At 47.8% G+C, this 24,263-nt stretch overlaps 1 protein-coding gene and 1 long non-coding RNA gene across 6 annotated transcripts in view; one reads left to right on the plus strand and one right to left on the minus strand.

The window, feature by feature from the left end:
- The first annotated feature begins 1 nt into the window (after position 1).
- LOC123779091 (uncharacterized) lies at positions 2-4,050 on the plus strand. The gene is made up of 3 exons (XR_006776075.2): positions 2-157; positions 2,766-2,871; positions 3,813-4,050. It is a non-coding gene; the product is annotated as an uncharacterized LOC123779091 (long non-coding RNA).
- A 15,425-nt stretch (positions 4,051-19,475) lies between these two features.
- Positions 19,476-24,263, minus strand: part of KIF1B (kinesin family member 1B) — a 135,312-nt gene continuing 130,524 nt past the window's right edge. For all 5 annotated transcript variants that reach the window (XM_045776836.2, XM_045776840.2, XM_045776838.2 and 2 more), the window contains one exon: positions 19,476-23,900. In XM_045776836.2, the coding sequence (XP_045632792.2) occupies positions 23,858-23,900 (43 nt within the window). In that variant the 3' untranslated portion in view covers positions 19,476-23,857. The remainder of the gene's footprint in view (positions 23,901-24,263) is intronic.

Here is a 24,263-nt window from a genome sequence, read left to right on the forward strand (position 1 = left end):
GCGCTGACCAATCGGAAGGAAGGGGCGGAGCTATGCAGCTACGCCATTGGCTCTCCCCAGCGCCTGTTAGCCCACCTGAGGCAAACGGGCCCGCCCACTCTCGGGGGGCCGGCTCAGAAGAGTGCCGAGCACATCGATGGCAACGCCGAGGCAGGGGGTGCGCGGGGGCGCCTGGGACCGGCACAGGGGGGCTGGGCGATGGGTTGGGATCCTGGGACAGGTGGAGGAGGCCGGGTAGGGAGAAGGGGGCACCCGGGACGGGCATAGGGTCCTGGGAAGGGCGAGGGCACCGGTGGAGGGACGGGGGGGGGGGGGGCGCCCAGGACAGGCACAGGGGGGCGGGGCCGGGGGTACCAGGGACATAGTGAGGCTGGGGGTGCTAGCCGAGAAGCACTGGGACAGAGGAGGGGGGCCGGGAGGAGAGCAGGGGACACCCGGGACAGGCACAGGGGCCTGGGCGGGGCACGGGCACCAGTGGAGGGACGGTGGGCGCCGGGACAGACACAGGGCCAGGGGCTGGGGCGCCGGGACAGGTGAGGGGGCCGGGTCGGGAGCGGGGACGCCCGGGACTGACCCAGGGGCGGAGTGGGGGGCTCCCGGGACAGGCAATGGGGACCGGGTAGGGCGTGGGCACAAATGGAGGGGGTGGGGGGCGCGAGCCTAAAGGCGCTGGGACAGAAGAGGGGGATGGGCACGGGGGGCCGGGGGTGCGGGGTGCAGGGGGCCGGGCGGGGGGGGCGCCCGGGACAGGCAGAGGGCGTCGGGGGTGCGGGGCGCAGGCGTAGCTGCCCGGGCGGCTTGGCGCCTCGCGATCACTGGTGGAGGGGGCGGGGGACGCGAGCCAGGAGGCGCTGGGACAGCGAAGGGGGTCGGGCGCAGATCCGGGAGCCGCGGCGGAGGCCGGGCGGGCGGCTCCACCCGGACCCGGGAGCAGAAGACACGGGGCTCGGTTGGAAGGATGGCAGCTCACTCCGGGCTGTGCTTTCCACTGTCCCGGCACTCAGACGCCCTTTGCCTGAGTGTCCCTCGTCCCTTCCTCCCAACGCTGCGGCGCACTGTGGGGTCAATCCCGTCGGGGACCCGGATTCGTTCTGGCATGTGGGTGTAATGAGTGCCAGGAAATGTGGCTCCTCACCCAAGACCCTGCGCGGGGAACGTGCGGCCCCTGCTTGCTGGAGAAGCAGCAGGCGCAGAGCGGGCGGTGAACGAACTTGTTGGGGTGTGATGGAGGCGTCACTGAACTTCCCGTACAGCTGAGGCACTAGAGGCGACCCCACAGCCCTCTCAGAAGCCCCCCCCCCCCCCGCACACTCCTCCCCCGCCCCGCGTTGCTCCAGGCATCTTCTCATCAGCACTGAACCCTCCTGCCTCTCACAGCAGATGCTGGTGAACCAGGATTGGCGCCTCCAGTCCATTTTAGGATTTTTTTTTTCTGTAAATGCTTCATATCTCTAACATGCCCCTTGCACATAGTAAGTGCTCGCCAGAAACAAAAGTCACACAGCTGTTTAATGGCTAGTTAGTGGCCCAGTTGTGCCCGATTCAAGGCCAAAGCTAGTTCCATCACACCAATTGCACAAGTTACTTTGTAATACAGGTTTTAACAGATACACTACAGTAACTTACATGTAAGCCTGTGTCCCACTATCCTGGTTTTTTCCTACTAGAAGTTGGGTATGAGTAAATCACAGTTAATATTTTTGAATCCAGTATGGAATCTCACTCTGAATATTTAAATGCTCACAATCTATCTTACATGTAAAAATGCTCCTGTATTGTTTCTGCACTAAAGGCATTCTGTTAATCTGTTCTTTTCCTTGAGTTGCTTCCCTTTTGCTGGTTTTGTACCCACCAGGGCTTACACTCCTGAAGGTCGACTTTTCCTTCCGCTGCTCTCCGGTGTGGAGCACGGTGTTCATGGGCTCTGTGGTTGACTCGCTGTACAATGTCCAGGTGGGGCCAAGATTAGAACAGAACTTCCTCCTGAAGAACAAAGTCCCTGTCCCATGAGGCCCTTCCCTTCATTCCTTCTTGCTTTTCCTGGATGCAGACATATACAACTGGAAGCAAGCCCAGAATTTATTCTGACTATTTATTGGTTCAACATTAGTCATTTTTTAAATTCCAGTATAGCGAACATGCAGTATTATAATATGTCTCAAGTATACAGCGTAGTGACTCAATAATTCTATACATTACTCAGTGCTCATCGTAATAAGCGTACCCTTTTTCTTAAAGTAATCTTTGCCCCCAAAGAGGGGTTTGAACTCATGACCCCAAGATCAAGAGTTACACGCTCTACCAACTAAGCCAGCCGGGCGCCCCACAATAAGTATGCTCTTAATCCCCTTCACCTATTTCACCAATCCCCCCACCCACCTCCCCTCTGGTGACTATTAGTTTATTCTCTATAGTTAAGAGTCTGTTTTTTGGTTTGTCTCTGTTTTTCATTTGTTTTGTTTCTTAAATTCCACATGAGTGAAATCATATGGTATTTGTCTTTCTCTGACTTATTTCACTTAGGATAATACTCTCTAGATCCATTCATGTTGCAAATGGCAAGATTTCGTTCTTTTTTATGGCTAAGTAATATTCATATATATATATATATATAACATATATTTACCACATTTTCTTTATCCATTCATCTATCGATGGCCACTTGGGCTGCTTCAGTGGTTTGGTTACTGGAAATGATACTGCTATAAACATAGGGGTGCATACATCTTTTCTAATTATTTTTTTCTTTCTTTTTTTTCAAGTAGTCTCCCTGCGCAGCATGGAGCCCAACTCAGGGCTTGAACTCATGACCCTGAGATCAAGACTGAGCTGAGATCAAGTGTCGGATGCTTAACCAACTGAGCCACCCAGGTACCCCTCGAATTAGTAATTTCTTATTCTTTGGGTAAATACCCAGTAGTGGAATTATTGGATCATAGGGTAGATCTATTTTTAATTTTTTGAGGAACCTCCATACTGTCTTCCAGAGTGGCCACACCAGTTTGCATTCCCACCAACAATGCACGAAGGTTCCTTTTCCTCCACATCCTCACCAACACCTGTTGTTTCTTGTGTTTTTGATTTTCGCCAGTAAACCCAGAATTTATATATTTATTTTAAAGACCTTATGTATTTATTTGACAGAGAGACAGTGAGAGAGGGAACACAAGCAGGGGGAGTGGGAGAGGGAGAAGCAGGCCTCCTGCCGAGCAGAGAACCCAACGTGGGGCTCGATCTGAGGACCCTGGGATCATGACCTGAGCCGAAGGCAGATGCTTAACGACTGAGCCCCCCAGACCCCCCAGCCCAGAATGTATTTTAAAGCTACACACGAGATGCCTGGCTGCTCTCAATACTTCCTTGAAAGGAGAAGGAAGTGAATATGGGAGGTGATGGAGCCAGGCAAAACCAGGGAGAGCAGAGCTGCTTCCGCCACTGGCCACTGGTCATTCTGAGGCATGGGGACCTAGGTCTTAACCCCAGTTTTGGCGACTTTATAGTTTTGGATGAACCAGGCTGGCAGGAATCTTGGGGCTCTCCCAACCAAGTGTCTCCACACTCCAGTTGTGCAAGGAAGCTTGATAAACGTGAACTCCGATTCCATAGATCTGGGGTAGGCCAGGAAGGCGTTTTATCACCCCTGGTGATTCTCACTGCAGATTGTCTCTGGGCCACCTTTTGAAATAGTTCTTAAAGGGTGGTCCACGACCCCTGGAGGTCCCTGGTATCCTTTCAGGGAGAAGTGGGCACAAAACTATTTCAATAGCACTAGCAAGATCTGACTTGCCTTTTTCATTCTCGTTTTCTTACAGGTGTCCAGTGGAGTTTTCTAGAGGCTCTGTGACACGTGATCTGGAAGAGATTAAATGCAGAAGCAAGAGAATCCAGCTGTCTTAAACTGTAGTAAGCCAGACATTAGAGAGACTTCAAAACTGTCAAACAATGACACATATCACTGAATTTCCTTTTGTTTGGGGAAATTGTTACTCAAAAGTTTCTCAGTTTCAATTTCTAAAATGGTAAATATTGATAAAACTCACAAAAATGAAAGCTCTTTGTCTCATCAGTCCTTTTTAAGAGTATAAAAGGGTCTGAGAGCAGTGGTTTGTGAACCACAGATCTAGCCCAACTTCTGTTTTAGAGAGGAGGAAATTGGGGTTCAGAGAGCTGAGGCTTGCTTAATCAGAGACGCACATCAGAGCTGCCCGTCTGGGGACAGATTAGATGCTCTCCGAGGTCCCTCTCAGTGGCCCCGGGGATTTGGAGCCGGATTCAGTGGTAGGACAGCACCATATCGCAGGAGTCAGATCAGACAGCTGCTTGATAGAGAAGGGGAGGAATGGGTCCTGGTGTCACTGTCCTTGGCGTGCTCTGGTTCCCCTTCTTTCGAGCTGTGCAATTTGGGGCAAGTTACTGATTCTCAAGAGTTTCATGTGTAAAACAGGAAGGACAAAACCTCAGGGGCACTCTAGGGTGAAATGACACAGACAAGGACTTGCATCTGGACTGAGTACCCAGATGCTAGCCTCTGTCTTTTTTATGGAAAGGACACAGAAGAGACACAAACTGTAGAGGAAAATAGGATTGAATCAAAACACTTCTCCCAGGCTTCGCTGTGCAACCTTCTGGGGACAGAAGCTGAAAAGCAACTCTGCAGCTTGCAGCAAAGCGTCTGAGCAGTTCTAACTCAGCTGGTGATAAAATGCTCCATTGAGTTGTTTGCTATGGAAAACCTTCCCCTTTGACAATGACTGACCCATGAATCTCGCAATACCTGTCTTCCTCGTCCAAATGCCTATTATCCCAAGCATCCTATCCTCTTCTCCATAGTCATTACCTCTGCTCTACATCCCTTTAGGGGGCCCTAAGTAGGGTGCGCCAGCATAGACACCATGTCTATCTTGCTCCTGTGTGTTTCTGCCACCTTCCTGTGCCTTTTACACAACAGATGGCCACTAACTGTTGCTGTCAGATGTCTGGTTTATACCAGTTTTTTTTGTTTTGTTAAGGGGTACGATTCATGCAGATAGTATGGTTCGGTTCTCATTCACCCCTGTTTTCCTGCATAGCTTTAGTAGCAATCCTTTTCACTCTCAAAATTGTTCTGTTTTGAGGGGCTCCTGGGTGGCTCAGTCAGTTAAGCATCTGCCTTTGGCTCAGGTCATGATCCCAGGGTCCTGGGATTGAGCCCCACATTGGGCTCGCTGCTCAGTGGGGAGTCTGCTTCTCTCTCTTCCTCTGCCTGCCACACCCCCTGCTTGCGCGCACTCTCTCTCTCTCTCTCTCTCTCTCTCTCTCGCTATCTCTTTCTCTGTCAAATAAATAAAATCTAAAAAAAAAAAAGAATTGTTCTGCTTTGAATGATAAATTCTATTGGCAACCTGCCTTAAAATCGTATGCTGGGGCGCCCGGCGGGCTCAGCTGGTGGCATGTGTGACTCCTGTTCTCGGGGTTGTGAGTTTGAGCCCCACGTTAGGCATAGAGCTTACTTAAAAAAAAAATATGTCACAACTTCTTCATAGTATTGTCCCTAAAAAAGAAATGATCTATTGAAGTCTAGGGGAGTGGGGGAAAATAAGAAGAGACCGGTAAAAGGATACCAACTTTCAGCTATGAGATGTTCAAGGTCTGAGGATCTAATGTTAACGTGGCTACTAAACTTGGTAACACTAAACTGTATAACTGACACTTGCTGAGAGAGTAGAACTTAAATGTTTTCCCAAAGATACATACATATACAAATAATATGAGATGACGGATGTGTTGACTAGCTGGGACGTATCCTTTCACAGCGTATGCGTATATCAAATCATCAGGAGTACACGGTACATTTCTCACTGTACCTCAATAAAGCCGAAACAAAGATTTCTGAGGTATAGTTTACGTGCTGTACAATCCCTAGACTGTAGGTGTACGGTCGACGACTTTTAGTTAATTTATGCAGTGGTGTGACACTCACCACAGTCTGTCACCCCCAGAATGTTCGCTTGTGCCTATCTGTAGTCAACCTCTGCTCCCAACCCCCAGCCTCAGGCAACCTCTGGTCTCTACAGTTTTGCCTGTCCTAGAAATTTCGTGTAATTGGACTATGTAATGTTTCTGTCTGGCTTCCTCCACTTGGCGTGTTTTTGAGGTTGTCCGTGATGCCACACAAATGAACGGTGCGTTGCTGCTTACTGCTGAGCGGTACTCCATTGTACATCATTTATCCACATCACTTGTTTGTCTGTTGATGGACACTTGGATTCTTTCTCCGTTGGGCAGTAAATAAAGAATAAATCTTGTTTTGAACAGTCACGTACAAATTGTTGTGTGGGCATGTTTTCTTCTCTCTTGGGTAGACCCTTAGGAGAAAGTGCCGGCTCCTGTGGTGTGTGGTTCACTACGGAGGAGCTGCTAAGCTACTTTCCCCTCCCGCGAGCAGTGCGTGAGGGTTCCCGTTTCTCCACATTCTCCACTCGCCGCACTTGACACTGTCCGTGTGATTAGAGCCATCCTAGTGGCTGTGAAGTGGTATCTCATGGTGGCTTCAATCTGCATCTCCCTAATGACTGATGGTGTTGAGCATGTTTCCAAATGCTCGCTTGCTATTCACATATTGTCTCTGGTGAAATATCCATTCAAATCTTTTCCGTGTGTGTGTGTGTGTGTGTGTGTGTGTGTGTGTGTGTGTGTGTTTAGAGAGAGGGAGGAAAGGAGGGAGGGAGAGGGAGAGAGAGAATCTGAAGCAGGCTCCACACCCAGTGCAGAGCCTGATGAGGGTCTCGATCTCATGACCCCGAGATCATGACCTGAGCCAAAACCAAGAGTCAGAGGCGCTTAACCATCTGAGCCACCCAGGTGCCCCTTCCTTCCTTGTTCATTTTTAATAAATTTTAGAATAGATTTATTAAAAAGTCGCAGAAATTCAGAGAGTAACCTTACAGGCTTTACCTAGTTCGCCCTGTGGTAAACATCTTGACATCACCATGGTATATTTCTCACAGTGAAGAAACCAACATTGGTATAATACTGTTAACCGAACTCCAGACTTCATTACAAGTGCGTTTTCTACAAATGCGCTTTTCCTGTTTGGGGCTATCCAGGATACATTATAGTTAGTTATCTTGTCTACTTAGTTTCCTCTGGACTGTGACAATTTCTTGGTCTTTTCTTGTTTTTAATGACCTTCATTTTTTTTTTTTTAAGATTTTATTCTTAAGTTATGTCTGCTCCCAACGTGGGGCTTGAACTTACAAACCCGAGATCAAGTCGCATGCTCCACCGACTTAGTCGGCCAGGTGCCCCTCGTGACCTTCGATTTTGAGGAATGCTGGTCAGGTATTTTATAGAATGTCCTTCAATTTGGACTTTTTGGGGGGGATGTTTTTTCCCCATGGTTATCCTGGGATTGTGGGTTTTGTGAAGAGTACCACGGAGGTCAAGCGCCATTCTCTAGACATCATATCAGAGGTACATGCTATCAATGGGGATGATACTACTCCTGACCACTAGCCAAGGCAGTTTGTCCAGCTTCCCCACTATAAAGTTATTTCTTTCCTCCTTTCCATGTTGTATTCTTTGCAAGCCATTCACTAAGTACAGCCTACTTCTGCCTGTTTCTTTCTTTCTTTTTTTTTTTTTTAAAGATTTTATTTATTTTTATTTGACAGAGATAGAGACAGCCAGTGAGAGAGGGAACACAAGCAGGGGGAGTAGGAGAGGAAGAAGCAGGCTCCTAGCAGAGAAGCCTGATGTGGGACTCGATCCCATAAACGCCGGGATCACGCCCTGAGCCGAAGGCAGACGCTTAACCGCGGTGCCACCCAGGCGCCCCTGCCTGTTTGTTTCTTAAATACACTTGTCTTACTGTTAAAAGTTTATGTGTATTCTATTTTTTGTTTTTTTACAATTTTATTTGACAGAGAGAAATAGTGAGAGAGGGAGCACAAGCAGGAGGAGTGGCAGGCAGAGGGAGAAGCAGGCTCAACGTGGGGCTCGATCCCAGGACCTGGGATCATGACAGTCGCTTAACCGACTGAGCCACCCAGGCACCCCTTTGTGTATTCTAAATACAAGTTCTTTATTAGATATATGATTTGCAAATATTTTCTCCCAGTTTGGGGCTTTTCATTTTCTCAGTGGTGTCTTCTGAAGAGTAAAGATTTCTGATTTTGATGAAGTCCAATTTATCATGCTTTCGGTGACATATCTAAAAAATCTTTGCCTAACCCAAGGTCACAAAGATTTTCTCCTAGGTTCTCATCGAGAATTCTTAGTTTTAGCTCTTACATGAAGATCCGTGATCCATTTTGAGTTAATTTTTGTATAACATGTAAGGTAAGGGTCTAAGTTCATATTTTTTGCATATGGATAGCCAATCGTTCAAGCAACACTTGTCGGAAAGACTTTTATTGAATTGCCTTGGCATCTTTGTAAAAAATCCGTTGACCTCAAACGGGAATTTGTGTTTCTGGATTTTCTATTGTGTTCCACTGATTTGATGCCAGCACCACACTGCCTTGATTACTGTAGCGTACGGTAAGTTGTATGATCAGGTAATTTAAGTTCTTCAACTGAGTTTTTCTTCTCCAATTTTTTTTGGGGGGGGGCTATTCTAGCTCTTTTGCCATTTCCATATAAATTTCAGGATAAGCTTGTCAATTTCTACAGAGAAGCGCCCTGGGAGTTTCTGGGGGAGTGTGCTGCATCTATAAGTTAATTTGGGGAGAATGGCCATCTTCAGGATATCAAGTCTTCCAAGCCGTGAACGTGTTATAATGTTTCCATGTATTCAGATCTTAATTTGCTTCAGCAATGTGTGTAGTTTCAGGGCAGGGGCTTTGCCCTTTCGTTAACTGAATTCCAAATACTCCTTTTGGTTTTATTGTGAATGGGACTTTCCCATGTGCAGTATTAGACTGTTTTCATTATTGGTACATAGAAACACAACTAATTGTTGTTCGTTGATCTTGTGTCCCGACGCCTTGTCATCTGTGATCACGTTATCTGTGAATGAACACAATTTTAACTCTTCCTTTCCAATCTGACCGCCTTTTATTTTCCTTGCTTTTTGCACTGGAGACCACCTCGAGTATAATGTCATGTTGATGCAGTAAAAGGAGATACATTTGCCTTGTTCCCAATCTCAGGAGGAAAGCTTCCATTTTTCACTACTGAGTATGATGTTTTAGGTTTTTCGTAGGTGCCTTTCACTATGTTGAGAAATTTCTCTTCTATTTCTAATTTGCTGAGAATTATTACCATGAATTTTCAGTTGCCCGTTCCTCTTTTCGCTTGTCTTTGCCTCACGTATTACGCCCCTGATGCTAGATGCACATAATGGTTATAATGGATATAATCGATGGATACATCGATCCCTCACCATCATGAAATGTTCCTCTTTGGATCTGTTAAGTAACAGAAATTCAACCAAGTACTTTTATTTATTTATTAAGATCTTATTTATTTATTTAGTGATCTCTCCACCCAAAGTGGGGCTTGAATTTACAACCCCAAGAACAGCAGTTGCACGATCTGCTGACTGAGCCAGCAAGCCGCCCCCAAGTACATTTTTTTTTTAAAGATTTTATTTATTTATATATCTCAGAGAGAGAGCACAAGGAGGGGGGTTGGCAGGCAGAGGGAGAAGCAGGCTCGCTGCTGAGCAGGGAGCCCGGCACGGGACTCGATCCCTGGGCCCTCGGATCATGACCTGAGCTGAAGGCAGATGCTTAACTGACTGAGCCACCCAGGCACCCTTATTTATTTTAAAGATGTTTATTTGAGAGAGCACGCGCGCACCAGAGAGAGAGCAAGCATGAGTGGGGAGAGAGGAGCAGAGAGAGAGGGAGTAGATGACTCCCAGCTGAGCAGGGAGCCTGACGTGGGACTCGATCCTAGGACCCTGAGACTGTGACCTGAGCCAAAATGAAGTCGGCTACTCAATCATCTGAGCCACCCAGGCACCCCCCAAAATAAACTTAATAAATAAATTAAATAAACAAAAAAACCCACCCATGTTTATTAGCGACCCAAACTTATCTGTAGTTTCTCTGTAATAAGGAAGCCAGAAGTAGATAAACCTATGTTTAGTAACTAGTATTTTAGTATTATGTCTTATTTGGAAACGATCTACATATTTAATGAATTTAACTTATTTCATCATTTAACCTAACTCAGCAAAACTTCAAGATTTTAGATTACCAAAATCTCTATGGGGACATAGAAACGTTAGGAGACATCAAAGTTCATCATTCTTTTGAGCTATTTAAAAAATACACAAAAACCATTTTGTGTAAGAGATCATGATATCAACCTATTTGAGTTTCCATAAACCCAGGCAGAATGAAAGCTCTAATTTTAATGCTGGTAACTCTAGAGACAAGTCTATTTTAATTAAACCAACTGAATATTTTCCCAGGTCACGTGAACTTGAAAAAGCATTTGGACTAGCTTTCGTGTGTCTGAGAGTTTTAGAATGCCCCATCCTTACAAGCACCTGTCCAACTAAATAGAGCTCTTCGACAAACTAATTTTAGCAATACTATCGGAGGTGGAAAAATCTAGTTCTAATATTGGCGAAGAAGATTTTCAAGACTTGTCTTTGTTCTTGGAATTGATGGTAAGGAAGAAGTGCTGGAGTCTGGGCAGGAGAACCCTTTTAGCAGTTTATATTATAAAAAGGCCTCTTTCCCTCTTTTCCCCCCTCAATCTCAGGTGATTGTGGGCTATGTTTACATTTCAAAGTCCTGACAGGATGTGCTAAGTTTGAGGGACAGAGAAAGAATGCACGTTCCTCTAGAAGGACTTTGGTTTCCTAAAGCCAATAGTTTACAAGGGGTTTAAGATAGTTAGGAGAAGTTTGGGGATTGGGAAAGGAATAGGGGAACTTTGAATTGCCTCTAGAGCTGCATTTCTAGTTCTGTGAAGATTTGAAAGATAAGGATAGTTGCTTTCAGTTCCTCAAACAATCGGATTATAACTTAAATGATATCATGGGTCATCCACCTACCCAACTACAGTATCTCAATTTGCTTGTTTCCCTCTGGGTACAGAGTTCTTTTTTTTTTTTTTTTTAAAGATTTTATTCATTTATTTGAGAGAGGGAGAGAGCATTGTGGGGGGGGGCAGAGGGGCAGAGGGAGCGGGAGAAGCAGACTCCCCACTGACAGCAAGGAGCCCCATACGATCGAGGCTCTATCCCAGGACCCTGAGATCATGACCTGAGCCAAAGGCAGCCGCTTAACCAACTGAGCCACCCAGGCTCCCCTGGGTACATAGTTCTAATTTTAAATATTTCTGGCAGTATTCAGTAATCGCCCCTTTGGTGTAAGACGGTCCACAAAGAGGGTGCAAAGGATAGTAGCTTTCCAAGCTCCAGAGTTACTCCCAATGAGAGCCAAAAGAAAGAAACACAACCACAAAGTCCCGGGCAGACAGAAAGCCAAGCCCGGCTGTGCCAACAAGAGGAACAAGGCGCCGGCAGCTGGGACACGAAGGATCAATGACCAATGGGTCTGGATTTGGAAAGGGACAACGTGAAATTTTCCCCTCACAACTGGGCACTGCAGACAGAGACGCAGGAGAGCTGATTCCGGTAAGAACTTCCACCCTTTGCTGGCTTCTGCCAGTTTTTCCAGGATCCCCTCTGCTGGCTCTGGGATCTACCAGAGTTTCCCCTTGGCTGTTTACCTAGAAAACCCCTCCGTTTGGTCAACTCTGGAGGGACCCATGTGGCAGGCCTTCTTTGAAGGTGGATATGGGGGCGTGTGTAAGGCCCTTCACTTGGTGGACTTCTGTTTACGGTTCTGTAGTCCTTTCCAAGTGTTAAAACAATTCAGAGGATGAGTACAGTGAGCACTGAAAGGATGACAGGAGCAGAGGAGTGGGGGCTTTATCAGTCTTCCAGGCTTTTGTTTTAGGCCCCTCTTACATCTGCAATTTTTCATTAGCCTCTTGCAATGAAATCTTTTAAAGAAACCACGTTGGGGTTTTGAAACCTTTTAGAGGCTTCTGTTTGCCAATTAAAACAGGTATCCCATTTGGCTTAATTGGGGAACCTTTGCTTCCAAGGGTGCTTCCTAAATGATCTTTTCTAATTGGAATGTTCCCCATGGGACCATTGTATTTTTAGGCTGTAATTCTGACAGCTTGCAGCAGCTCCCTAGGACCCTGGCTGCAAATGGAGTTAACTCCCATTTTTGCACAGCCATATCCAACCGCCCAAGGGGGGCAACTCACATTTCTGTCTGGCCTTGTTTTGGGGCCTCCAGCCTGATGGTTACAGAACCAAATTCCACAGCACACAAAAGAAGCCCAGTAAGATTTTGCTGTTTTTGCTAGCCATCTGCAACTTCTAAGAAAACCTTCTGTTTTTCTTAGACATAAAATAAGCAGGTGTGCTGGAAGGTTGAGCACATGACTCTTTAGAATTTAAGGATCCCATTAGCTAAGACTTTGGGTTTCTCGGAGCCAAAATGATGCCTAAATGGGGTGTGCGGCAAGGCTGAGGACTGTGTGTGTTTGACAGTGTACCTCGTTGCACGGAAGTTTTCTTGAGGCTGGTGGGTGACCTGATGTCAATCTAACCTGGTCTGTGACCAACTTATCCTACCACGGGAGTCTTTTGAAGGTGGCAAGTACTCTAACTGTCTTCAAATGTTCACCTTGGGCCCACTGATTTTTGTGGCTTTTTGGGCCCCTTCTGAGAACCCCACTAGTAAGCCTGTATCTATATAAAACCAGATAAACAAACATGTGCATCTTAATGCATCGGCAGTAAGAGACGTTACAGTACCCTGGCCGCAAGATGGCCCCGTGCACGCCACCACCACTACCTGTGGTCACTTGCTGAGGTTTCCATCCACAAATCCATAGGGCGATTTGTGACCGGAAAGGCTAGGGGGCTTGGCTCTGGGCATAACTCTCCGCCACTCAAACGGACCTGCCCTGTAAAGAAAAGCTGATTAGATCAGGAGCCTGAACACAAAAAGGGCAGAGCTTAGATCCGGGAGGAACTCACCAACAGCCCTCAGAAACAGCGAGAAAGGCAGTGAACTCAAACGGTTCACAGGTATCACACTAGTTTTTCGTTGTCCCCAAATGCTGCTGGAAGTTTGCTTGGATCCCACTGCTGCCACCAAATCTGTTAAATAACAAAAATTCAACCAAATACATTTTAAAGATCTAACTGGCTCTCTTAATTGATTCATGAATCGGCAGCATCCTGTCTAGCAAGTACAGGGGAGCTCCAAAGGGCTACAGGAGAGGAAAGGCTTTTAAAGGTAGAGAGGAGAGTGGAAAAAAAGGAAATTGTTAGCAAAGAATTTGTTATTTTAGGCAAGGTCGCCCTCCCAAGGGGAACTCAAGGGTCCACCAGTACCTTTCGTCATGCTGACCAGGAAATTCCCACGTTTACTGGTTAACAGATACATTTCTAGGGGGTTTCAGGTTAGGTACTGAGGGTTGGTTTACTGATTTGTGCAGGTCCCTGGCAGCCTGGGAGGTGCTGAGCGCTTACCCATTCCTACAGCACTCTCACTTCCATGGTCTCCCCGATAAATTTCTGACTCCTCGGCTGCCTAGACCTCAGGCTAGCAAGCCTCGGGTTTTTCCCCATTCATTTCTCACCGCCTTTGCTGCTTTGGGCTGATAAAAAACCTACAGCTCTCCTCCGTGACCCTCAAACAACACATGATCAAGTATGCCCCCTTCAGAGCAGAGCCCTGATCTGGTAAAACTGCTTCCCTTACCAAGAGAGAGAGGGCAGGGGTGGGCAGCAGCCCCAGGCAAGAGGGCTGCAGGCCTCCACTGCTCTTACATGAGACTCAGTAGGTTTTCCCAAGAATAAATGTTTTTTAATTTGTCTACATTTGGTTGATTTCCAGAGCCTGGAAACATTTTTTTTTTAAGACTGATTTATTTAGAGAGAGAGAGAGAGCGAGCACACAAGCGGGAGGGGCAGAGGGAGAGGGAGAGAGAATCTGAAGCAGATTCCGTGGTGAGCATTAAGCCTGATGTGGGGCTCGATCTCATAACCCTGAGGTCACGACCCAAGCTGAAACCAAGAGTCGGCTGCTTAACCAACTGAGTCACCCAGGCACCCCACCTTGAAACATTTTTAATACTTCTTCCAAATGTTATGCTTTTTAAATTTTTTTGCAGAGAGCACTGCCTATCCTCTCCACACCGCCAGAGCCCACAGTCCCTCCACAGCACTGTCCTTCTGTCTGCGGTGAGGGTCTTCACCGTGAGTCTGCCAGAGAGTGGTCCGGGCCTGGGACTTTCCAGACACGGATCTGGGGGCAAACTGAGACAAACAGACTCTGTGCTGGGGCTGCCTCCACTGGTATTCCTCTCTTGCAAGCTGCATTCAGCACCTCAGCCTCATAGCAGAGGAGGAGGGCCACCAAGAAGCAGAACATGCAGGGAGAAGCTTCGAACCTCCCCCAATTCTGGTTATTCTCCAGGGGCTAACAAGAGCTTGCAGGGTCCTTCGGGTGCCTGGCTGGCTCAGTCAGTAGAGCATGCAACTCTTGATCTTGGGGTTGTGAGTTTGAGCCCCACGCTGGGCAGAGTTTATTTAAAAAAAAAAAAAAAAAGCTTGTAGGGTCCTTGACTGCAGGGGTACCACCTCCTGTCTGTCCTGCCTCCTTCCCAGGGTGGGCAGATCAAAGTGAGCTAATATATAGGAAAGTTCCTTGCAAACTTCAAATTGCTACAGGGTTTGTTTTGGGTTTGAGAAAGAGCATGGGGGGCAGGGTAGAGACAGAGAGAGAGAGAGCAGCAGACTCCTCACTGAGGGCAGCGGAGCCCAACATCAGGCTCCATCTCACAACCCTGAGATCATGACCTGAGCAGAAATCAACAGTCGGACACTTAACTGACTGAGCCACCCAGGCGGCCCTCAAGATGCCGTTATTATCTAACGTGACAAGGAGACTCAGCGCGGGGAAGCTGACTTCCTCAGCCAGTTAGACGCAGAATGGAACTTAGGCCAAGTCGGCTAAGGCAGAGCCCAGCACTCCGTCCTCATGGGAGTAGCAGGCCATCGTCAGGCAGGCTCACAGAGATACGTTTCCCCGGCGAAACTGGGTTTAGCTGCATATTAGTGACCTTTAGTTGACTTTAAAAGGAAAGCCAAATCAAAACGGCCTTTCTGTGACTAGTTTTGGAGAACAAACCACCCTTCTGGAAATTGTACAGGTAGGACTTGACACGGTGGCTCCCTCCAAGAGGGCCTCGGTGCCCGCACACCTCTCAGCTTTGTTGCAAGGATTCCCCCTTTCTGTGGGGCTCGGCTGCAAGGAAAGCTGACCACCAGGTTTCGTTGCAGGAACAAATTGATTGCTCTAGTCTGAGATTTGGCAAGCGAGAGAAATTATGCTGAGTCAATGTGACTCAACATCTGGACACACCCAAGTTATTACTGAATAGGCGTTGCTTTAGGCAAACATGTTTAAATATCTAATCCAACAGCCCCCATCTGCTTCCTTCTATTACTAATGTTACATGCGGCATAGCCGTCCCATTTCTTTGCTAAGGTGCTAATAACCAGCAAAACACGCTGTTTCCCAGGACTGTTGGCAAACTACCGCAAACCCGTTTAGGAGAGGGCAGGTGTCAGGACAGTGACAATTGGGGTTTCTCTTTTTTCTAAGTGCCTGACACTTAAGCTTTGATGGCGCTCTCAAAAATAATGCTTTACCAGCCAGGCCACTAGATAAAGAGCCAGTCCCCCCGACCCCACCCGACTCCCCGGGCTCCTCTGTTTTAGAGATCTTGGTTAACTGACCATTCGGGCCACTTGTTTTTTCTTCCCCCTTTAAATTCCTGCTTTTGTTTTAAATTCACCAATAAAGAGTGAGCCCAGCTAAACCCTGGATCCCCTCCACCCCTAATAAAAGCAGAACCCCAGGCCTGGGTGTTCTAACTATAACCTTGCTGGGTGGCCCCAGGAGTGCCAGGTAATTTCCAGGTCCTGTAAAAATAATGAACCTTTTTTGTTGTTGTTCCCCAGTTTCCTGATTGTTACTGCTGAAGGGCACCTTGCAATCAAAATAACCCCAGGGCTGGTCTAGCCACAACATTGGTTATTGATAGGCTGAGACCAGCACACGACTGCAGGGCTGGGACAAAGGCAAGTCTCTCCCAGAGACGAGTGGAGTAGAGCCAAGGCTTCCCAGAGCCAGGGCAAGCTGACCTTTAATTTTTAGAAAATCCTCAAATGCTTGGCTTACAATGCTTAAGGAAATCAACTCACGTTATTATTCACCTTAACTTTTCGCCTTGCCCTAAAATCCCCAAATCCCAAATCAAAACATGGGCATGAATTCTACAAAAACAGCCCTTCTGTGCAACTCTCCCAGGACAGAATCCTTTGTTGGACTTACGTAAGAGGGTGTCTAAGTTAACAAACATACTAGTTGGGGCAGATTTGATAATCTCAGCTCTGCCACTCACTCGCTGTAATTCGTGCAACGAACTCAAAGGACTCGTTCGCTGCCAGGTAGAAGGAGCAACTATGGAAAAAACCAGGAGACCATATATTCAAACGCCAGAGGAGCAAGCAGGTGATGTCCTCAGAAAAGCTAAATTAGAGGGACTGTGCAGAGACAAAGAGTTCCTAAGGGACGTGAAGAATCTCCCCCCCTCCCCGCCCTGACCACAAGTGGAATGACAAGAAATACCAGGTAGAAAGTAATGCATTCAGTGTGCACCGTTCCGGGGGACCTCGTGATGTTCCGTGCCGTCAGCTTTGTGAGAGACACGGCGACTCTCAAGAGAGCGACCTTGGTGAGGGACCAAGCCTACGCGAGCTTGGGTGAGGTCTGGTTGCAGGAGACCCCCAACTCTGTAAGACTAAGTCAGTGTCGGCGCAAATCCAGTGGAGTCCGGGAAGGCACGGCCCGACATGACCCCCCGAGGGGACTTACCTTCTAAGGCTGAGGAGTCCCACGGAGGGAAACTGTAGCCGTCAGAAGAGGCCCGGGCGTGTAGCACTGCCGCCCACCGCGCCTTGCCTCCGGGGGCCCCCCAGGGGACCTGAGACCCAGTGCGCCACCGCACCAGCCTACAGGGTAGGGATCTAGCAAAGCGCTCCACGCTGGTCTCTTCCCCGTGCCAGGTTTCCCTTCCTGCTCACTCATCCAGTCTGCGCGCACACACGTTCATATGGAAAGCTTTCCTTTCTTTAAACAAAAACGTCTCCTTGACTCCATATCCTCATCCTTCTCCCCTGTATGGTACAAATCTCGGAAAGAATCATCTGTACTATTTCAACCTCCTCTCCTCCCCCTTCCCCTGGAACCTACCCCAGGTATGCTTTCTGTGGCACCACTCAAGAAAATGCCACTCTAGCCACCAATGACCTTGCTAGGGCAGAGACACTCCTAATGTCTCCTCCCATGTGAAGAGGGCTCCATTACTGGAAACTTCCTGCTCCTGCCAGCCCCTCACAGACCCCCGGGAGAGAAGTGATAACTGCGAGTTTGGAAAGCATGGACAGCCTGGCCGCGTCCTCCCCTTTAAAAAGACTCACCTGCCTCCCGAGAACAGTCTGTTCTTCCTCTATCCTTTGGCTCCTCAGAGGAGACCCACGACAGCAGCACTGATGTCCCCCTTGGAAGCTGATAAGAAATGCAGAATTTCGGGCCACACCTCAGACTGCTCGGCCAGAATCCATGTTCAGCGTGACCGCAGGCGAGTCTGGCGCACCAACGCTCTAATCGTCATGTTCTCGAACCTTTAATAGTAATCAAGGAGACTATTTTGATCTGCCATGCGCCTTATTGTTTCTCGGTTGGCTCTGAAACTCAGAAAATGTGATGGTATTCTCTGGCTCCCTTAAACTTCCTAGACCTCCCTGTTGCCAAAACCTGTGGTCGCTGCCCAGTTCTGACCTTAACCTGTCACGGCTGCACTGGACACAGTTCTCACTGCCTCCATCTTCAAACAGGTCCTCAACCTGGTTGCCAAATGTCCCTCTCTCTCCACGGCCCTTCCTTCATGTTCGTCTTCTCCCTCCTGACTTGTCCTGGTGGCGGTGTTCTGGGACCTGAGCCTTGGTTCTCACCAGCTACTCATTCCCAAGCCTCGTCGCCTCCTGCCTTTCTCTGTCACCCTCACAGTGACAACTCCCAAACGTGCGTCTCCGGCCCCACCTCTCTCCCCTGAATCCAGCTGCCTCGGCAGCTGTTAAGTCAGGTGGAAAGGTCGGGGTCGGGGTCTCCAAGTGAACATGACCAGAACCAAATCCTTCACTGAGCCCCCCCCCCATTCTCCCAATCTTCATTTCAGGCAATTGCCACGCGTTCTTCACGCTCAGGCACATGTCCCGAGTTACCTCTCTCCCTGACTGCACGCAGTGGCTGAGCCAATCTGTTAGCTGACGTTAGAATGTCCTGACTCTGACCACATCTCCCGCCTTCACTGCTGCTACTTGGGTCCCAGCTGCCACCGTCCCCCGGGGACATTGGGAAACAATTTATTTTGTCTCCCTTCCTTCATTGGTCCCCCATCTGTTGCCCCCACAGGCTGTTTTTCACTCAGCAGTCAGAATGGTCTTTTGAAAACACAACTAGGACCATGTGACTCATGTCCCCCAAACCCTTCACTGGCTTCCTGCTTCACACTAACGAAATTAGAGTTACCTAAGCCTTAAACCACCAGATCTTTGGCTACTTGCTGCCGCCAAGGCTCTAGCGCTCTCCTCCTTACCCAGCAGGGCCTCTCTGCCATCTTTGGAACCCACAGAGGACACTGCTGCCCCAAGGGCTTAGCTTCTCTGCCTGGAGACCTCCTTGCCCAGGGCTTTGCATGCAGATGCGTTCCCTCATTCAAAAGTCCTCTGGCAACACAGGCCTTCCCTGACGACAAGATCTAGAAGGATGCCTCCCTCCCATCCCTTCCCACCTCCCATTCAGCTGCCATTTGCTGTCACCGACCGCTTGACATGACACATTCCACATTCATGACACAAAAGTCTTTCCTCAAGGGGACAGGAAAGCTGGGGCACGTTCTGTTTGCTGCTGAGTTATCACAACCTGGGTGCGGGCATGGGATGGGCGCTCAGATGGGCACTGACCCAATCACTGACCTTTGCCTGAACGCTGCTTCCCCCTCCCTTCTTGTCTCCCCCCAAACAACCAGGTCAGTGGTCCCTGCTCATGCTCTGCTCACAATGGGAACTTGTTAAATGAAGCAGATAGTGTGAACGATTCAACCTTTCCACCCAGAAAAACCACCACCGGAGAATCACTGGTAGGTATATAAGGAGAGGCTTCAGGAGAACCCAGACAACACTCGAGAGGAAAACACTGTCAAAGAAACAGCACAAAGAAACAGCACCTGACATTGTAATAACCCTACTGTGAATGATCAGAAAAGAACAGGTAGGTCACACCACAGTAATACCTTTGCAAGTCAAGAAAAGAAATCTTGTGTAACTGCCTTTCAAAGGATGCAAGAATAAATGCACATCAAGAGCCTTCTGATGCACTGGCTGTACCTTTATTATGTTTACCTCGTTCACTAAGAGTTCCGTGATGCAAGGTTACCATACACAGTTAGATAATGTCCGCATTGCACATCTAAGGCTATACAGCAAAAGAACCAGAATTAGTACAAATACAAGAACTATATTTACATTCTGTATACTCAAGCTCCAAACATCAGATAATATTTACATAATAAAACATGAAAATGAAAATCCGAAATTAATAATGTACATTGTTGCTAATGTGCTCAACTCCTTACTGGGGAGAGATCAGTTTGCAAAGTCTTGGTTCAAAAAGGCCACATGTGCTCCACGGGTTCCGTGGCAGCACACATGGGTGGTGAGAAGAGACCCGAAATCCCGCCGGGTGGCGCCTTGCACGCGAGAAGGCTGATGGAGTCCTCAGGCAAACCGATGCCAGAATGTGCAGCCTGGAAAAAGGGAACTTGAAGACATGAAGACGACACGCAACAGCCAGGGTTTGGCAAGAGACCAACCTCAGCTCGGACTTTCTGAGCACAGCTTTTAACATGACATTTGTATCAACTCTCATTCTTTCCTTTAAATGATCAGAGAAGCTTTCCTAAGATCTCTTGGGGCTCAAATCCGAATTTCATGAATGGCCTTTTGAACAACTGTAGATAATCTCTCAGCTGACATTTCCATTTCCTAAGGAAGCACTATCAGTACAGCCCTGCTACCCAGTCCTGGTTTGGCCGCACACTGGGCTGAGTGGTTACTGGCCGTGCCGGGCAGCGCAGTGCACACGAGTCAGAGTCCTCTTACAAACACATTCAGCAAACCTTCTGAGAGCAGCAGATTCCAGAATTAGTGTCTTCTTTTTAAGGAGCAGGTTAATAATCACATTTTAGAAAGGGAACCCAAGCGAAAACGAAGGACCCAAGTCACACAGACAGACAAGCCCTGACCCCATCCTGGACGACCCGAGTGGACGCAGCGTGAGGAAATGGGAGCGTACCGGAGCTGCTATGCACTCGGTCATCCGTTCTTTCCCAGTCCAATGTGCAATTAATTACAGCTGTATAAATATACAAATACCTTACAAAATTAAATATCCCTGTAAATCACAACAAGCAGCAGGCAACAAAGTCTTTGCTTTGAAATATGTGCCAGGAGAAGTCATTTTATTTTTAGATCCCTAAAGATCTTTCACAATGATTTAACTTATTCCTTCATCTTAAAAGAGCTGAAAAACCCCACTGAAAATATGAGTAGTTGTAAAAATTCAATGCACTTAAGGGCAAAAAAATGTAAAACAATAGTAGTTTCTTAGCCGGGAAAAATCATTTTCCTTCCCCTCACAGTGAAGGCTCGGGGGTTTTAACGATGCACTAGAATTTGGGTGCCCACCCCGCTGCCCATAGCAGCCCTTCCCCACACCCCTGGCTGTGTGCACGGCTGCTCGGCCCTGCACAGCCTGGCCCAAGAGCTGGCTGACTCCCAGGCAGGCGCAGAGGTGAGGAGGCTGTGGGCACTGGTTTGCTGTGGGCTGAGGTCATGTTTTGCTTTGGCAGGAGACAGGAGGGCCAGGAAGGAGGGGAGGACATGATTACTTTCAGCTAGCACTCAGTTCTCCTTAATTTGTGTAAGAGCTTTTTCTTTCCTTTTGTTTTTTTGCTTGTTTTAAGGAGTGCTTTAGGAAAAAAAAAACACGTAAAAAACCCTCAAAAGGTAGTTTCCTTAAATACTAATATAATATTAATATTATATTAATATTAAATATCAACTTTCCTGCCACCATGGCTTCAGCTAAAGCCTAAGTAGTTCCTGCCATAAATACTCTCTCAGCTTCGAGGTGGGGATGGATCTGTCCAGAAAGGGACATTAATCCTGAAACTGTTCCAACTCCGACCTGGACATGAGCCACTAGAGGAAAAGGGGTGAACAAATAAGGGCTGTCCTCAGATGGTGGAAAGCATACCCGCCAGAGACCCCTGTAGGACGCAGACGTCCTGCTTCCTCAGGGGCCCTCTCACCCAGGGGCATTACCAACAGTCCAGTTCTACCCGTTCTAATCTCTGACACCTCCAAAGCAAAGACTTTCCAAGCCAGTTTTGAGTTAGAAGAAAAACCAAACGTTATTTCAGTGTATCACATGATTTTACTCCCCCTCAGCCCTCCCCACCTCCCTCTGTCACAGACATGGGTCCCTCTGTCAGACTTCGTGACAAACAGCAGTGGCACCCGTGACTTCATTCTAAAATGTAACCTTCGAATTTCATCTTCATTTCCCTGAAATCAGATTTCATTCCAGGCCAGGAGCAGTCTCGAAGCACCAACAGATCCTGGATTTGAGTCTACACCAGAAGGGCATATTGTGTCCATTAGACAATGAAGGAACCTCTAACTACATTAAAAATCTCACGCATCGCTTAGAAAACAAATAATATCACAGTTAATGACCTATGTTTTAAGGAGAGGAAGGAAGTTAAAAAAAAAAAAAACCTACTGTAGAATTTTTATTGATCACTTTTCAGCTAAGGTCACAGCCTGGGATTTCTATCCTTTTAAGTGCCACAATTCACTTTTCCTCCTCTTTGCAAGGCAACTCTACCGAAGCCAGGAGACCTCTTCTTAGAGAAGAGCCCAACCAGGAAGTCAGGAGCAAGGGTCTGCTGACACGCACCTGCCCAGCTCTGTTCCACAGCGTGCATGCGCCCCGCCCCCTGCTGCCTGAAGCAGAAAATCCGCAGGTCCCCACCTCCTAAGAGTCAGCAACTTCAAGGCTGGAGACCCTCAGTCTCTGCAAGGTGGGAGAGGGCAGACACTTTCCTAAATGCCCGAGGAATGGTCAAACAGAGGTGTGGTGAGGGAGGTAAAGGATGGTACAAAATACCCCAGGTCAACTGGCAAAGCAACTGAATTAACCTGCAGGACTTCTTTTCCCCAGGCCATTCCTATAAAACTAACGGGCAGCTCAAGGAGAAAGAGTATCTTCTTCCATGATGGTGTCTGCATGCAGATGACCCTGTTCTGTCAGAGAAGGAGACTGTCAGCAGCGAGCTTCCTCCTTCCTCCTCTGGCAGTATTTCCACATCCCATGAAGATAACCAAGCTCTGAGGCAAGGCGGAGGCGGCAGCAAGCCACTGGGGCCCGGGCTTAGGTGCTTAGGTGCGGCTCTTCTCTGCCCCCAGGTGTCCTTTTGGTTTTTTTAGTGGTGGGAGGGGATTCTTTTAATCCCAGGATCCAGAAGGCAAAGCCTGCCGTGTCTGCTGATTTACGATTATAGGGGGAGAAGCATTACTGAAAGTATTTTCAATTTGACAAGGATCATTGGAAATGACCACTGGATTCAGGAGACTTCCAAGACTCTCCTTGAAAGTCACATTTCTTTGTGCAAAGGGAGCTACAACAATGACAAGGTCACTACTCAGCATTACCATAATTATAATGACAGCAAGGACCATCAAGTTCAATACCGGAAAGTGAGTCACTCCCCCCTTGTGGGACCTTTGTGTATGACAGAGCGCTAATTCCAAACTGTACCACCATCACTAATGCCGAGAAGAGAAATGAGAAACGGAGAGAAAAGCAGTTCACGGAGTGCTGCTGTGAGGAACTACCCTCATCCCAGCGTCCGCCCGCCTTCATGACCCACTGTCAAATCCCACGGTCCTCTCAAATCCAATGGCAATATCCTTGGCTCTTCCCTTTCTTACAAGGTCAGCAGCAGCCACAGTTCCAGGCCCACTAAGAAGTCCTCCCTTCTCTCTTCCACTAAAAGAAAACTGCATAACTATATTCTACATAAGCTTTCAGAGAACACACCTGTGCCATTTGTAAGCTCACCACAACCTCTTCCCTGAATGGAAAATGCAGGGATTAGCAATGGTAAAAAGAGATGGAAAGGGAAAAGGTAAGTTTTTTCCTTTTAAGGTTCTAAAAAAAGCCAGATGTTTCCTCCCGTAGTCTCTAAGCCACCCCCCACCCAAAATTAAAGTGATATCACAAATACAGAAAAGGAAAAAAATATTATGTTGTCTTAAAAAACAGACAAAGATATCCAAAGACAGCAGTACAGACATCACAGGTGGTCACAATGGGGACCTATCATACAGAAGGAAGCCAAAAGATGGAAAAATAACTTGGGAGATTCACTGGGTCCCCTCTGGGTTGTGTTTGTTTTTCTTCCTTTTGTTAGGCCACATGCTACTACCAAGATTCTCAGCACAGGAAAAAAGAGAAGGGTACACAGCAATGGAGACGGGGACCAGGAGAGCTAGAAAGAATGCTGACAGGAGGGAAAGCAGTTACTCCACAGGCTTACACACGAGAGGGGCCATCAAGAATCACAGAGAGAAGTGAGAGGCAACACTTTCTTTATCTCTCGAAGGCGAGCGAGGGTGCTCAGCAGTCACTTAGTACTTCGGTTCGCTGGGGCATCTGCGGGACAGTTTTGACCTACAGGTGACAGAGGAAGAGGACGGATTAGAAAGCTGGGTGCAGATGTCCCCCCCTCACAGGTCTCTCTCCTGTGCGGTTCTCTTGGGCTTCTTCCCCTTCAGCACTCCAGGCCCAGGTCTCTAGGCTCCCTGAAGAAGCAGGCTTAGCTGTGGGGGCCCCTGGGACAAAAGCCCCTCACAAGAGCAGAGGCTGGATCACAGAGTGGAATACTGGGAGACCACGAAGGTTCTCACCACCTTCCCCTGACTCAGTCAAAAAATAAAAAAGTAAAATAAAATCTTGGGAAAAAAAAAAATCAAAGCAGGACATTAACTGAATGCAAATGTGACCAGGTTCCCTTAGTCATTCAGGACACCAGGT

Source organism: Ursus americanus, chromosome 33 (assembly GCF_024610735.1).
Source record: "Ursus americanus isolate L20-20 chromosome 33, mUrsAme1.1.p, whole genome shotgun sequence".
NCBI classification, from domain to species: Eukaryota; Metazoa; Chordata; class Mammalia; order Carnivora; family Ursidae; genus Ursus; species Ursus americanus.